The sequence below is a fragment of the Callorhinus ursinus genome, unplaced genomic scaffold (assembly GCF_003265705.2).
Source record: "Callorhinus ursinus isolate GAN/ISIS: 27379988/994484 unplaced genomic scaffold, GSC_fseal_2.0 scaffold17, whole genome shotgun sequence".
Classification (NCBI taxonomy): Eukaryota; Metazoa; Chordata; class Mammalia; order Carnivora; family Otariidae; genus Callorhinus; species Callorhinus ursinus.
Genome location: NW_027397079.1, coordinates 21,104,258 through 21,120,295, shown reverse-complemented (window position 1 = coordinate 21,120,295; position 16,038 = coordinate 21,104,258). Strand labels below are relative to the sequence as shown.

General features: G+C 41.7%; 1 protein-coding gene across 1 annotated transcript in view; it reads left to right on the top strand.

Annotated features, from left to right (window-relative positions):
- Positions 1-1,534: 1,534 nt before the first annotated feature.
- Positions 1,535-16,038, top strand: part of PDGFRL (platelet derived growth factor receptor like) — a 72,825-nt gene continuing 58,321 nt past the window's right edge. Inside the window, exon 1 of the mRNA XM_025886147.2 lies at positions 1,535-1,740. Coding sequence (XP_025741932.1) covers positions 1,686-1,740 — 55 coding nt within the window. The 5' untranslated portion in view covers positions 1,535-1,685. The remainder of the gene's footprint in view (positions 1,741-16,038) is intronic.

Below are 16,038 nucleotides of genomic sequence, written 5' to 3'. Positions count from 1 at the left end.
GCCGTGTCAGGACCTGAGCCCTGATCTCCTGTATTCCCAGGCAACTGTTCTCTCCACCGCCGCCAAGAAGGAGCAAAGCGGGCCCCAGAGCGGGTGACAGTAGGTGGAAGTCTTGCTTCCTCCGGCATGAAGTGGCTGATGAGCACGGGTCTGTGCTGAACTTCATGCCTTCAGTGTTGAGGGAGAAGTCCCCTTCCTGTTATTTTGAATCAAGCTCACGTGAATAGTAACGTTTGAAGTGGGCTAGAGGTCCAGGCCCTGCTCCTCACCTGGGGGAATATACCTGCAACCTGCTTGGATCATAGGAGTCTGCAAGCTCAGAAACCTACAACCCTCTCTGCAGAGGGGCACATTAACGCTAAATCCTCCACTCCATGACATAGCATATGTTAGACCATGTAGCATTTAATGATCTTTTGGTTTACAAAACTATTTCCTTTTCCTTTTAATCACCTCCTCAGCATGCTTTGAGAAGCTCACGGAAGGGTCCATGGAGCACCAACGAACCTCTCTGGGTTTCCTAACCTGAAGGGGCTGGGGAAGAGTTTGCTAGAATTGAGAAGCCTCCTGAGAGAATAGAGATAATACATTTAAAAGAAGCCCAAGGTGCTGATTTTGAATCGGAAGGAAAGATGTGTTTGTTTTTTCGTTTTTAAAAGATTTATTTATTTGAGAGCACAAGCTGGGAGAGCAGCAGGCAGAGGGAGAAGCAGGCTTCCTGCTGAGCAGGGAGCCCGATGCGGGACTGATCCCAGGACCCCTGGATCATGACCCGAGCCGAAGGCAGACGCTTAACAGACTGAGCCCCGGGTGCCCCGGAAAGATGTGTGTGTATGTGTTGGGGGGCCAGAGGCACTGATGCTGTTACTTGGAACTCTTTTCTGGCACAGTCCCTCCCACACGCCCAATTGAGTGTCATGTAAGACAGTGGGACTTCTGAATAAAAAGGCCTGAGTCCTTTCTCCAAAACCTCTGCTGGAATACCGAGGAAGGAGCTGGCCTGCTGTGGGTCCCTCTGATGGAAGGCCAGCTTCCGCATTTGGGAGCCCCAGGGTTCTAACATCTCAGCGGCCGGTGACCAGCCGGAACAGGGCTGGGTGCAGAGCCCATCTCTGGCCAGACACAGAGCAACAGCAAAAACCGCTGAGGGCAATGGTCTTGTTAGTGAGTGCAAGTGGCGGACCTGGGAATAAACAGAAATATTTAGAGGGCACTTTTTACAGAGCGTTCCAGCTCTGCCTGAGAATGCTGGTGACATTTGGATAATTATGGTTAAACATGACCCTATCGGCACCTGCAGGATTACACTGGGCCTCGTTGAAGTCAGTGAACTTGATGACACGCCCAGGTGGAGAAATTCTAGGAATGACTGTTGTAATTGACATCTTGCCCTTAGCCCTTCCCCAACGCGCACGAAAAAGCGCCTCTCTCCACTGCTCCGCCAGGGGGCAGGAGAGGTCACATTACACGGAATTTAAAAAAAAGAAAAAGAAAAACTCAATTTTTCCCCCAAACTGGTTTCCACCTCAGGAAACCGAATCCTCCAGCTGTGGCGTCCCAGACGCCCGCCCCGACACGCCCCTCGCCCGCCGCCTCCCCCTGCGCCCCTGCCCTTGCCCTGTGCCGTCGGGTGCTCCTCCGGCTGCTGTCCCAGACCCTCTGCCCGCGCGCCCTTTGCCCTGAAGATGAAGCTTTGGCTGCTGCTTGGTCTTCTGCTCGTGCACGAAGCGCTCGAGGAAGGTGAGTGACCCTGGGCGGGGACTACCCAGTTTGTGCCTTCATTTAGCTCGATCCCCAACCAAGGGGATCCCCCTTGTCGACTCCCGCAGCCGACAGTCCTCCAGCCAGCTCTTTTTATAACTTTTAACCTTCCAAGGCTTGGCTTTTGGCCCTGCCCGGTGCACCTGCCTCTTCTGACCTCCTCTCCACCTCCCCGGGGCTCCCCTGGGAATAGTGGCCACTACCCCTTCCCTTAGGGTCCCCACTAGGACCGCCCCCCAGCGCTCCCCAAAAGCCCTTGGCGGGCAAACCGAGCATCCCTCGCCAGCGCCTGGTCCAGCCCCCAGTGTCAACGTGTCTTTTGGGAGGTGGCGGCGGGAGCGCGCCTTCTCCCCGGATCTCCGCTTCTGAGGGCGGTGCCACCCAAGCAAGGCAATTGCTGCATCTTTGGCAAAATTTGAAGCGTCCTCTTCCTAACTGCGGTCCTTGATTTATTTCGTATACGAACTTGGGCTTGGATCCTGCAAGATCTACCTAATCAAAAACGAGCAGCTGTTAACATTTCTTAACTGATTGGGAAAAGATGAAGAAAGTGCATTTTTGTACAGCATATGGGCTCCCTGTGCCTCTTTACTTCTTTGAGTGTGTGCCTGTCCTGGGCTCACCCTGTTGTTTAGACTCACAACCACAGAGTCAGGCTGTGTGTGTGTGTATTTATGTTTATATACGACTTCAGCATTTGTGTGGTTGGCCCCAGTATTTATTCAAAGAGTGTTATTTATTTGTACAGTACATTTGGCACATGGGTACATCCTGGTATCCAGGAACCTCCCTTGGAATTCCTCAGCTATAGCCACGATTTTTGCTTAGTTTTGCTTGAAAGCAGCTTTGCTGTTATGCAATCTCACTCTGGAGCCACCTCAACCTGGCTCACATTTTATCCACTACTCAATCCTGAGCAGTTCCTGTATTTCCCCATGAAACTGGAAGCATTTGCCCCCCAAAACCACAGTCTAGTTTGCAAAGTCCAAGATGGTCGTTGGGCTTGAACCTGAGGTGAGGACCCTCCAGGCCCAGAGACTTACTGAATCAAGCGTAGGCAATGCTTCTGCACCAGGAGCCTCTGCTTGGCACGAGGTCACATTGTAAAATGCACTATTAAAAGGCTCCTGGCAGGTCCTTGTATGTGACTGCTCAGGTGTCAGAAATGCAGAATCTGGTATCATTTTTTTTTTTTTAATAGGGCGGGAGATGGCCAGACAACATAACTTCAAATAGCCCACTCACTTGGTTATACAGTTCACCCACGATGCCTCCCTCCCAGGGTCAGGAGGCAGGCTTGCCCGCTGCCTCCCGGATCCTTCCCAGCCAATATGTGTCCAGACCATGAAGATGATTACAAACATCTGCCTAAATCAGTTAGAATCTGTTTAAGTCAAATGTAATTCATATAAACAATAAACCTTTACGAGCCAATCAGAGAAAGTTGAAAACAAAGGCTATTTTAAAAGAAATAATTGATATATTTTAGGTATGTTACTAGTACTGTGGTTTTGTTTTTAAAAGTATACATAGACTAGTTATCAAGAAAATATTGATTCCATAATTAGAAAAGTTAATCTGCTTCATTAAGTTATGTAACTGTTTTCCTAAACCCATTAAGAATGTTTCTGTTTTTTTGTTTTTTGTTTGTTTTGTTTTTTTCTTTGTTGAGGGTCATGTGGCTGGCTGGGCCAGGAACCCGCCAAAGAGAGAGGCATATACAGAAGCCCTTCCAGCGCCAGTCTCTGATGGGCAGGTTAGAATATACTGCACCCTGTCCACCCCAAAACACACACTGCAGACACAGGTCCATGACTCGGCTTGTGCCACTGCCTTTTGCTTTTCTGACCATTTCTAGAAAAGGTCTTCTAATGGTAGAAGGCTTCCCTGAAAGCACATACTGGTTCTACAACTGCTCTAGCCCAGTGAAGTTTGCCTTGCCTAAATCTGGAAAGCTTTGTTTACATTTTTAGAAGTAGTGTTATTTCTTCTCGCGAAGAGTGGGAGCCCGAAGGGCACATCCAGCTCAGGTGGCAGGAAAGTGAAGCATGAGGACAGGTAACAAACAGCAGGAGAGCCCCCTTGGAGGCAGGCACGGCGCACTGGCTTGTCAGCATTTGTACAGAACATGTGCCGCTGTGTTTCCTCATATGGCGGTGTTGTCTTTGCGTAAAATATAAATCACAAGCACTTACCAATATCTCATTTACATAAATATTTACATAAATACTTGGTTTGAATATATAATATTTAATAGAGCCATAAAAATGGATTTGTTACTTGTTTTGTTGAATTTACCCCAGGCCCTTGGTCAATGCTAATGTGATCTTCAGTCTCACGTGGGCTTATTTTGTATCCCATGGAAGGTTCTCGCTCTTGGGAGGACTCCCGAGAGGAGTTGTGATGTGCAGACAAAGCAGCCAGATTTTGTTTTTTAAGGATTTTATTTATTTATTTGAGAGAGAGAGAGAATGAGAGAGAGCACATGAGAGGGGTTAGGGGCAGAGGGAGAAGCAGACTTCCCGCCGAGCAGGGAGCCCGATGCGGCACTCGATCCCGGGACTCCAGGACCATGACCTGAGCCGAAGGCAGTCGCTCAACCAACTGAGCCACCCAGGCGCCCAGCAGCCAGATTTTTAAAGGAGGGAAGGAGGGAGACACGGCCCATGATTCCTCAACCAGGACCCTAGCATTTTTGTGTCTCAATGTATTCCTTGGAAAGGGAGTATAAAAATTAGTTATAATGAAAAAAGAATTGTAAAAATTCTCACCATAATGTTCCCAAGCATGTGGGATCTTGGCCCGTATGTTTGACATACAAAATAATCTCTGATCCTTAGAGCCCAAAACGAGAAAATTCTGATGGCAACAGAGAGACTGGGCAGTGTGCTGGCCAGATGAGTGAGTCCTGAGGATTGGTGCATCTCCCTGCACAGGGTTGAAAGGCCCTGACTCTGTCGTGCCCATAATCCAATGGGGAGGGCGGAGAGTGGACAGACAAGAAAAGATAAAATATCAGGAAGGGCTAAGTGGCATGAAGAATCAATAACCAGGATGTATTGGCTTCCTAGGCCTGCTGAAACAAAGTACCACAAAGCAGGTTGCTTAGGACAACAGCAGTTGAGGCTCAGCCAGTTCTAGAGCCTAGCAGTCAGAAATCCAGGTGTCCGCAGGACCATGCAGCCTCTGTAGCACTCGGTCTTCCTGCCTCTTCCTGGCTTTTGCTGGTGGCTGTGTGTCCTTCGTGCTCCCGGGCTTCTAGCGAAACCACCCAGACGGCTACCTCTGTTGCCCGTGGTGGTCTGCTCCTTATGTGTCTTTGACTTCACGTGGCATTTCCCTCTGTGTGTGTCTCCCTTTTTATTTTTTTAAGATTTATTTATTAGAGCAGGTGGATGGGCGAGAGGCAGAGGGCGAGAATCCTGAAGCAGCCCACTCCCCCTCCACTGAGCACGGGGCTCGATCTCATGACCCTGAGATCATGACCTGAGCCGAAATCAAGAGTCAGATGCTTAACCGACTGAGCCAGCCCCATGTGTCTCTTTTTATAAGGACAGCAGTACATTGGATTGGAGCCCACCCTAACGACCTCAACTTAACTTGGTTACAACTGCCAAGATCCTATTTCCAAATAAGGTCACACCAGGGCGTACACCACATCAGTCGTACCAGGGGGTAGGACTTCATTGTGCCTTTTTGTGGGCACAAGTCAACATGTAACACAGAGTCTGAGGATGGAAGGGCCATGGAGGGAAGTGAGAGCATGGCTTGGACAGGAGAGTCAGAGGCCCGCCCGGAGAGAGGATGCACATGCAGCAGGTGTCAGGAAGAAGAGGCGCACAGGCCAAGGGCACCGGGGCCAGCGTGGCCTAAGAACCGATAGGTAGGAGACAGGAAATGGCAAAGCCTGGTAGGGCACAGGAAGACTCCAGGCTTTATTCTAAATTAGATAGAAGTCACAGGAGGGTCTTGAGCAGAGGATCGCCCATGATGTGATTGATGTTTTCAAAGGTAGGAGTGCTAGGGAGGAAGTTGGGAGCTTACAAAGGGAGTGGTTTTAATAGTTTATGTGCCAAGTGGCTTGGTCTAGCGTGGCCGCGGTGGATGTACGCACTTCTCCCTACAGACTAGGTTTGGCTTCTATGAAGCTGAAAAGTTTTGCTGCCGGATTTGATGTGGCCTAGGAGAGAAAGGAAAGAACCATGTGTGACTCTGAGGTTTTTATCCTGAGCAGCTGGGTGAATAGAGTTGTCATATACTGGTAAAGGGACACTGGGGAAGGAGCCAGACTGAAGGGACCTCCAGAGGTCAGTTTGCACACGTTCAATTTGAGATGCCTACTAGCTTTCCAAGTGGCAGTGCTGAGTAAGCAGCAGAATATTCCGATCTGGAGTTTAGAGGCAAAGTCAGAAGACAAGGCAGCAGGTCTCGGCATATAAAGGCTGCTGGTATCCAGGGGGCTGTGTGAGGCCACTTAGAGATTGAGTGTCCTAAACGATTGAGGTGAGTTGCAAGGATTAAGCCCCTGGGACTCAGGTCAGGCAGGCAAGGAAGACGAGGAAGGGCTGCCAAACAGACTGAGAAGGATTTGTTAGTGGCGTTGGTAACAACAAAAAACCAAAAACAAAGTGCTGTTTTAGGAGTCAGGCAAATAGAGTGCTTCGAGAAGAGAGTGATCATTTCACAATACACACAAATATCGAATCCTTATGTTGTACACCTGAAACATATATCAATTATATTTTTTAAAAAAGAGCAATCAGCCCTTTTCTAATGAATATTGTAAAGAATGTTTCAAAGTAAGGTTTTTATTATTATTGAAATATAGTTAACATACAGTATTACATTAATGTCATGTGTACAACATAGTGATTCAACATTTATATCCATTATGAAATGCTCACACCATTACTGCAGTTACCATACAAAGTTATTCCAATATTATTGCCTACATTCCCTATGCTGTACTTTACATCCCCGTGACTTATTTATTTTGTACCTGGAAGTTTGTACCTCATATTCTCCTTCACGTATTTCACCTGTTCCCTGGCCCCCTCCCCTGCTTTGGTAACCTGTAGATTATTTCTTATATCTATGAGTTTCCTTCTGTTTTGTTGTGTCTGTTCATTTGTTGTTTAGATTCTACATATAAGTGAAATAACACAGTATTTGTCTAACTCTGTCTGACTTCACTTAGCGTAATACACCCTGGGTCCATCCATGGTGTCACAAATAGCAAAATTTCATTTTTTATGGCTGAGTACTATTCTGTTGTTATATATAACACATCTTTATCCCTTCATCTATCAAAGGACACTCAGATTGTTTCCATATCTTGACTGTTACAAATAATGCTGCAATGAATGTAGATGTGTATATATATTTTAGAATTAGTGTTTTAATTTTCTTCAGATATATACTCAGAAGTGGAATTGTTGTATCATATGGTATTTCTATTTTTAATATTTTGAGGAAGCTTCATACCGTTTTCAATAGCGACTGCACCCATTTACATTCCCACCAACAGTGCACGAGGGTTCCTTTTCCTCCGCATCCTTGCCAACACATTTTTGCGTTGATTTTAGCCATTCTGACAGGTGTGAGGTGATCTCTCACTGTGGGTTTTTTTTAATATTTATTAAATCTTTAAAAAAAGATTTTATTTATTTGTCAGAGGGAGAGGGGAGACAGCGCAAGCAGGGGGAGCAGCGGGCAGAGGGAGAAGCAGGCTCCCTGCTGAGCAAGGAGCCCAACGCGGGGCTTGATCCCAAGAACCTGGGATCATGACCTGAGCCGAAGGCAGATGCTTACCCAGGTGTCCCTCACTGTGGTTTTGATTGGCATTTATCTGCTGGTTAATGTTGTTGAACAGCTTTTCATGTGTTTGTCGGCCATCTGTATGTCATCTTTGGAAAAAATGTCTATTCAGGTTCTGTGCCCATTTTTTAATCAGACTGTTTTTTTGGTGTTGAGTTTGCAACATCTTTATGTATTTTAAATATCAATCCCTCATCAGATACATAATTTGCAAATATCTTTATTCAGCAGGTTGCCTTTTCCTTTTGTTGATGGTTTCCTTCCTTTCCTGTGCAAACCTTTTCAGTTAGATGTAGTCTCAATTGTTCATCTTTCCTTTTTTCGCCTTTGCCTCTAGAAAGATCCAAAAGAATATTGCTAAGACTGATGTTTAAGAATTTACTGCCTATGTTTTCTTTTAGGAGTTTTATGGTTTCAAGTCTTACATTTAGGTCTTTCATCCGTTCTGATTTTATATAATGATTTGTATATTGATTTGATTTTTGTATATGGTGTAAGACAGTGGTTTAATTTTATTCTTTTGCATGTAGCTCTCCAGTTTTCCCAACATCATTTCTTGAAGAGACTGTTTTTCTCCCCATTGTATATTCTTACCCCTTTTGTCATAGGTTAATTGACCATATAAGGGTTTACTGCTGGATTCTCTATTCTGTTCCACTGATCTGTTTGTCTTATTTGTACCAGTACCACACTGTTTTGATTATTGTAGCTCTGTTGTGTACTTGAAATCTGGGAGCATGATACCTAAAGTTTTGTTTTTCTTTCTCAAGATTGCTTTGGCTTTCTAGGGTCTTTTGTGGTTCCATTCATATTTTAGGATTATTTGTTCTAGTTTGGTGAAAATGCATTGATATTTTGATAGGGATAGCACTGAATCTGTAAATTGCTTTGGGTAGTATAGACATTTTAATAAATATTAATTCTTGTAATCCATGAGCATGGTATATCTTTCCATTTCTTTATGTCATCATTTTCTTTCATCAATGTCACAGTTTTCAGAGTAGGTCTTTCACCTTTTTAGTTAAATTTATTCTTAAATATTTTATTCTTATTGAGGCAATTATAAGTGAGATTGTTTTCTTAATTTACATTCAGCTAGTTTATTATTAGTGTTATAGAAACACAACAGATTTCTCTATATTAGTTTTGTATGCTGCAACATTACTCAATTCATTTATCAATTCTAGTAGTTTTTTTGGTAGAGTCTTTAGGATTTTCTATATATATAATATGTCATCTGCAAATAAAGACAATTTTACTTCTTACTTATCAATTTGGGTGACTTTTTAATAAAAGATTTTATTTGAGAGAGAGCACAAGTAAGGGAGAGGTGCAGAGGGAGAAGCAGACTCCCCACTGAGCAAGGAACCTGATGCAGGACTCCATCCCAGGACCCTGAGATCATGACCTGAGCCAAAGGCAGATCCTTAATTGACTGAACCACTCAGGTGCCCCTAAGTTTGGATGACTTTTATTCATTTTTCTTGTCTGATTGCTGTGGCTAGGACTCCTGGTAATGTTTTGGATAAAAGTGGTGGGAATGGGCATCCTAGTCTTGTTCCTGCTCTTAGAAGAAAAGCTTGCAGCTTTTCACCATTGAATATGTTGTTAGCTGTGGGTTTTTTATATATGGGCTTTATTATGTTGAGGTATGTTTCATCCATACCCATTTTGTTGAGAGTTTTTATCATGAACAGATGTTGAATTTTTTCAAATGTTTTTTCTGAATCTATTGAGATGATCATATTGTTTTTTATTCTTCATTTTGTAATATGGTGTATCATGTTGATTGATTTGCCGATATTGACCCATCCTTGATTCCCTGGAATAGATAAATCCTATTGGATCATGATGTATAATACTTTTAATGTATTGTTGATTGTTGTTTGTTAATATTTTGTTAAGGATTTTTGCATCCATGTTCATGAAGAATATTGGCCTGTAATTTTCTTTTTTTGTAGTGTTTGTCTGGTTTTGGTATCAGTGTAATAGTTGCCTCATAGAATGAATTTGGAAGTAATCCTTCCTCAGTATTTTGGAATAGTTTGAGAAGGTTAGGTATTAACTCTTCTTTAAATGTTTGGTAGAATTTACCAATGAAGCCATCCGGTTCTGACTTTTGTTTGTTGGGATTTTTTTGGTTACTGATTCAATTTAATTACTAGTAATCTGTCCAGATTTTCTACTTCTTCCTGATTCATTCTTAGAAGATTATATGTTTCTAGAAATTTATCCATTTCTTCTAGATTGTACAATTTGTTGGTATGTCATTTCTCACAGTAGTCTCTTGCAATTCTTTGTATATCTGTCGTGTCAGTTGTAACTTCTCTTTCATTCTGATTTTCTTTATTTGGGCCCTTTTTTTCTTCATGTGTCTGGCTGAAGGCTTATCAATTTTCTTTACCTTTTCAAAGAACCAGCTTTCATTTCATTGATGTTCTGTATTATTTTTTTAGTCTCTATTTTATTTATTTTTCACTCTGATCTTTATTATTTCCTTCCTTCTACTAACTTTGGGCTTTACTTTTTTTCCCCTTCCAACTCCTTTAGGTATAAGGTTAGATTTGAGATTTCTCTTGTTTCTTGAGTTAGGTCTGAATCTCTACAAACTTCCTTTTAGAACTGTTTTGTTGCATCCCATAGATTTTGGAAAATTGTGTTTCCATCTTCATTTGTCTCTAGGTATTTTTTATTTCTTTGATTTCTTCAATGGCCCATTAGTTGGTCAGTAGCATTTTGTTTAGCCTCCACATGCTTGTGTTTTTTTCCAGCTTTTTATTTTTTTTGGCTCATAATTCTCATTTCATATTCTTGTGGTCAGAAAAGATGTTTGATATGATTTCAGTCTTCTTAAATTTACTGAAACTTGTTTTGTAGCCTAACATGTGATCTGTCCTGGTAAATGTTCTGTATGCACTTGTAAAGAATGTATATTCTGTTGTTTTTGGATGGAATGTTCTGTATATTTGTTAAGTCTGTCTAATGTATTGCTCAAAGTCACTGATTCCTTATTGATTTTCTGTCTGGATGATCTATCCATTGATATAAGTGGGGGTTTTAGTTCCCTACTCTTACTGCATTACTGTGAAATTGTCCCTCTAGGTCTGTTAAAATTTGCTTTTGTATTTAGTGCTCCCATGTTGTGTGCATGGATATTTAAAATGTTTATATCCTCCAGACAGATTGATGCTTTTATCAGTATGCAGTACCCTTCTTTGCCATTTTTACAGTCCCTTTTGTCTGGGAGTCCCTGGGTGGCTCAGTCACTTAAGCCTCTGACTCTTGATTTTGGCTTGGTTCATCATCTCAGGGTGATTGAGTATGGAGCCTGCTTGGGATTTTCTCTCTCCCTCTCCCTCTGCCCTCCCTCCCCCGCTCACACTCCCTCTCTCTCAAACAAACAACAAACAAACACTTTTGTCTGATATAAATACTGTTATCCCAGGTCTTTTTTTTTTTTAATCTCCATTTGCATGGATAATCTTTTTCCGTCCTTTCACTTTTGGTCTGTGTGTGTCTTTAGCTCTGAACTAAGTCTCTTATAGTCAGCATAGAGATGGGTCTTATTTTTTAATATAATCACTTACCCTATGTCTTTTGGAGCATTTATCAACATTTAAAGTAATTATTGACATATATACTTACTGCCATTTTTTTTCATTGTTTTCTGGTTGCTTTTATAGTTCTCTCTGTTCCTTTTTTCATCTCTTGCTGTCTTGTAATTTGATGACTTTCTTTAGTGCTATGTTTAGAAATCTCTCTCTCTCTCTTTTTTTTTTGTAAAACTTTTCTAGGTTTTTGATTTTGGTTACCATAAAATTCATATATAACATCCTATGTATATAGCAATCTATTTTAAGTTAACTGTTGCTTAAATCTGAACACATTCTAAAAGCACTATGCTACATTTTTACCTTCCCCACGTTTTATGTATGTGACATCATATTACATTCTTTTGTGTGTATATCCATTAAATAATTATTGTAGATATAGTTGATTTTACTACTTTTGTCTTTTAACCTTCACACTAGCTTCATAGGTGGTTGGTCCACTCCCTTTATTCCATTTGCTTTTACTGGTGAGATTTTTTTCTTTCATAATTTTCTTCCACTTATGGCTCTTATTTTTCCTCTTTAAAAAGGCCCTTTAACATTTCTTATAAGGCCAGTTTAGTGGTGATGAACCCTTTTAACTTTTGTTTGTCTGGGAAAATTTATCTTTCAATTTTGAATGATAATTTTGTGAGGTCGAATACTCTTGATTATAGTTTTTTCCTTCGGCACTTAGGATATATTATACTACTCCCTTCTGGCCTGTGAGGTTTCTGCTCAAAAACCAGCTGATAGTCTTTTGGGTGTTCCCTTGTACACAACTAGTTGCTTTATTCTTGCTGCTTTCAAGATTCTCTCTGTATCTTTAATTTTTGACATTCAATTATAATGTGTCTTGGTATGGACATCTTTGGGTTCATCTTGTTTGGGACTTTCTGTGCTTCTTGAACTTGTATGTTTGTTTCCTTCCCCAGGTTAGGAATGTTTTCAGCCATTATTTTTCAAATAAATTTTCTTTCCTTTTCTCTCTATGCCTTCTGGCAACTCTATAATGCAATGTTAGTATGTTTAATGTTGTCCTAGAGGTTCCTTAAGCTATTCTCATTTTTTTAAATCTTGTGTGTTATTTCCAGTACCCTGTCTTCCAGATCATGGATCCATTTTCCTGCATTTTCTAATCTGCTATTGATTCCCTTTAGTGTATTTTTTATTTCAGTTATTGTATTCTTCAACTCTGATTGGTTCTTTTTTTTTTAAGATTTTATTTATTTATTTGAAAGAGAGAGAATGAGAGATAGCACAAGAGGGAAGAGGGTCAGAGGGAGAAGCAGACTCCCTGCCGAGCAGGGAGCCCGATGCGGGACTCAATCCCAGGACTCCAGGATCATGACCTGAGCCGAAGGCAGTCGCTTAACCAACTGAGCCACCCAGGCACCCTGATTGGTTCTTTTTTTTTATTTTTTATTGTTATGTTAATCACCATACATTACATCATTAGTTTTTGATGTAGGGTTCCATGATTCATCGTTTGTGCATAACACCCAGTGCTCCACGCAGAACGTGCCCTCTTTAATACCCATCACCAGGCTAACCCATCCCCCCACCCCCCTCCCCTCTAGAACCCTCAGTTTGTTTCTCAGAGTCCATTGTCTTTCATGGTTCATCTCCCACTCCGATTTCCCCCCCTTCATTCTTCCCTTCCTGCCATCTTCTTCTTCTTTTTTTTCTTAACATATATTGCATTATTTGTTTCATAGGTACAGATCCGTGATTCAACAGTCTTGCACAATTCACAGCACTCGCCATAGCACATACCCTCCCCAATGTCTATGACCCAGCCACCCCATCCCTCCCACCCCCCACCACTCCAGCAACCCTCAGTTTGTATCCTGAGATTAAGAATTCCTCATATCCGTGAGGTCATATGATACATGTCTTTCTCTGATTGACTTATTTCACTCAGCATAACACCCTCCAGTTCCATCCACGTCATTGCAAATGGCAAGATCTCATTCCTTTTGATGGCTGCATAATATCCCATTGTGTATATATATACCACATTTTCTTTATCCATTCATCTGTCGATGGACATCTTGGCTCTTTCCACAGTTTGGCTATTGTGGACATTGCTGCTATAAACATTGGGGTGCACGTATCCCTTCGGATCCCTACATTTGTATCTTTGTGGTAAATACCCAGTAGTGCAATTGCTGGATCATAGGGTAGCTCTATTTTCAACTGTTTGAGGAACCTCCATACTGTTTTCCAGAGTGGTTGCACCAGCTTGCATTCCCACCAACAGTGTAGGAGGGTTCCCCTTTCTCCACATCCCCGCCAACATCTGTCGTTTCCTGACTTGTTAATTTTAGCCATTCTGACTGGTGTGAGGTGGTATCTCATGGAGGCTTTGATTTGGATTTCCCTGATGCCGAGTGATGTTGAGCACTTTTTCATGTGTCTGTTAGCCATTTGGATGTCGTCTTTGGAAAAATGTCTGTTCATGTCTTCTGCCCATTTCTTGATTGGATTATTTGTTCTTTGGGTGTTGAGTTTGATAAGTTCTTTATAGATTTTGGATACTAGCCGTTTATCTGATATGTCACTTGCAAATATTTTCTCCCATTCTGTCGGTTGTCTTTTGGTTTTGTGGACTGTTTCTTTTGCTGTGCAAAAGCTTTTTATCTTGATGAAATCCCAATAGTTCATTCTTGCCCTGGCTTCCCTTGCCTTTGGCGATGTTTCTAGGAAGAAGTTGCTGCGGCTGAGGTCGAAGAGGTTGCTGCCTGTGTTCTCCTTTAGGATGTTGATGGACTCCTGTCTCACGTTTAGGTCTTTCAACCATCTGGAGTCTATTTTTGTGTGTGGTGTAAGGGAATGGTCCAGTTTCATTCTTCTGCATGTGGCTGTCCAATTTTCCCAACACCATTTGTTGAAAAGACTGTCTTTTTCCCATTGGACATTCTTTCCTGCTCTGTCAAAGATGAGTTGACCATAGAGTTGAGGGTCCATTTCTGGGCTCTTGATTCTGTTCCATTGATCTATGTGTCTGTTTTTGTGCCAGTCCCATACTGTCTTGATGATGATAGCTTTGTAATAGAGCTGGAAGTCCAGAATTGTGATGCCGTCAGCTTTGCTTTTCTTTTTCAACATTCCTCTGGCTATTCGGGGTCTCTTCTGGTTCCATACAAATTTTAGGATAATTTGTTCCATTTCTTTGAAAAAAGTGGATGGTATTTTGATGGGGATTGCACTGAATGTGTTGACTGCTCTAGGTAGCATTGACATCTTCACAATGTTTATTCTTCCAATCCATAAGCATGTAATGTTTTTCCATTTCTTTGTGTCTTCCTCAATTCCTTTCATGAGTATTTTATAGTTTTCTGAGTACAGATCCTTTGCCTCTTTGGTTAAATTTATTCCTAGGTATCTTATGGTTTTGGGTGCAGTTGTAAATGGGATCGACTCCTTGATTTGTCTCTCTTCTGTCTTGTTGTTGGTGTATAGGAATGCCACTGATTCCTGTGCATTGATTTTATAGCCTGCCACTTGACTGAATTCCTGTATGAGTTCTAGCAGTTTTGGGGTGGAGTCTTTTGGGTTTTCCACATAAAGTATCATATCATCTGCAAAGAGTGAGAGTTTGACTTCTTCTTTGCCGATTTGGATGCCTTTGATTTCTTTTTGTTGTCTGATTGCCGTGGCTAGGACTTCTAATACTATGTTGAATAGCAGTGGTGATAGTGGACATCCCTGCCGCGTTCCTGACCTTAGGGGGAAAGCTCTAAGCTTTTCCCCATTGAGAATGATATTCGCTGTAGGTTTTTCATAGATGGCTTTTATGATATTGAGGAATGTACCCTCTATCCCTATAATCTGAAGAGTTTTGATCAAGAAAGGATGCTGTACTTTGTCAAATGCTTTTTCTGCATCTATTGAGAAGATCATATTCTTGTTTTTTCTTTTGTTAATATATTGTATCACGTTGATTGATTTGAGGATGTTGAACCAACGTTGCAGCCCAGGGATAAATCCCACTTGGTCATGGTGAATAATCCTTTTAATGTACTGTTGGATCCTATTGGCTAGTATTTTGGTGAGAATTTTTGCGTCCATGTTCATCAAGGATATTGGTCTGTAATTCTCCTTTTGGGTGGAGTCTTTTTCTGGTTTGGGGAATCAAGGTAATGGTGGCTTCATAAAATGAGCTTGGAAGTTTTCCTTCCATTTCTATTTTTTGGAACAGTTTCAGGAGAATAGGTATTAATTCTTCTTTAAATGTTTGGTAGAGTTCCCCTGGGAAGCCATCTGGCCCTGGGCTTTTGTTTCTTGGGAGATTTTTGATGACTGCTTCAATTTCCTTAGTGGTTATAGGTCTGTTCAGGTTTTCTATTTCTTCCTGGTTCAGTTTTGGTAGTTGATACATCTCTAGGAATGCACCCATTTCTTCCAGGTTATCTAATTTGCTGGCATAGAGTTGCTCATAATATGTTCTTATAATTGTTTGTATGTCTTTGGTGTTGGTTGTGATCTCTCCTCTTTCATTCATGATTTTGTTGATTTGGGTCATTTCTCTTTTCTTTTTGATAAATCTGGCCAGGGGTTTATCAATCTTGTGAATTCTTTCAAAGAACCAGCTCCTAGTTTCGTTGATCTGTTCTGTTCTTTTGGTTTCTATTTCATTGATTTCTGCTCTGATCTTTATGATTTCTCTTCTCCTGCTGGGTTTAGGCTTTATTTGCTCTTTTTTCTCTAGCTCCTTTAGGTGTAGGGTTAGGTTGTGTATTTGAGACCTTTCTTGTTTCTTGAGAAAGTCTTGTATTGCTATATACTTTCCTCTCAGGACTGCCTTTGCTGTATCCCAAAGATTTTGAACAGTTGTGTTTTCATTTTCATTGGTTTCCATGAATTT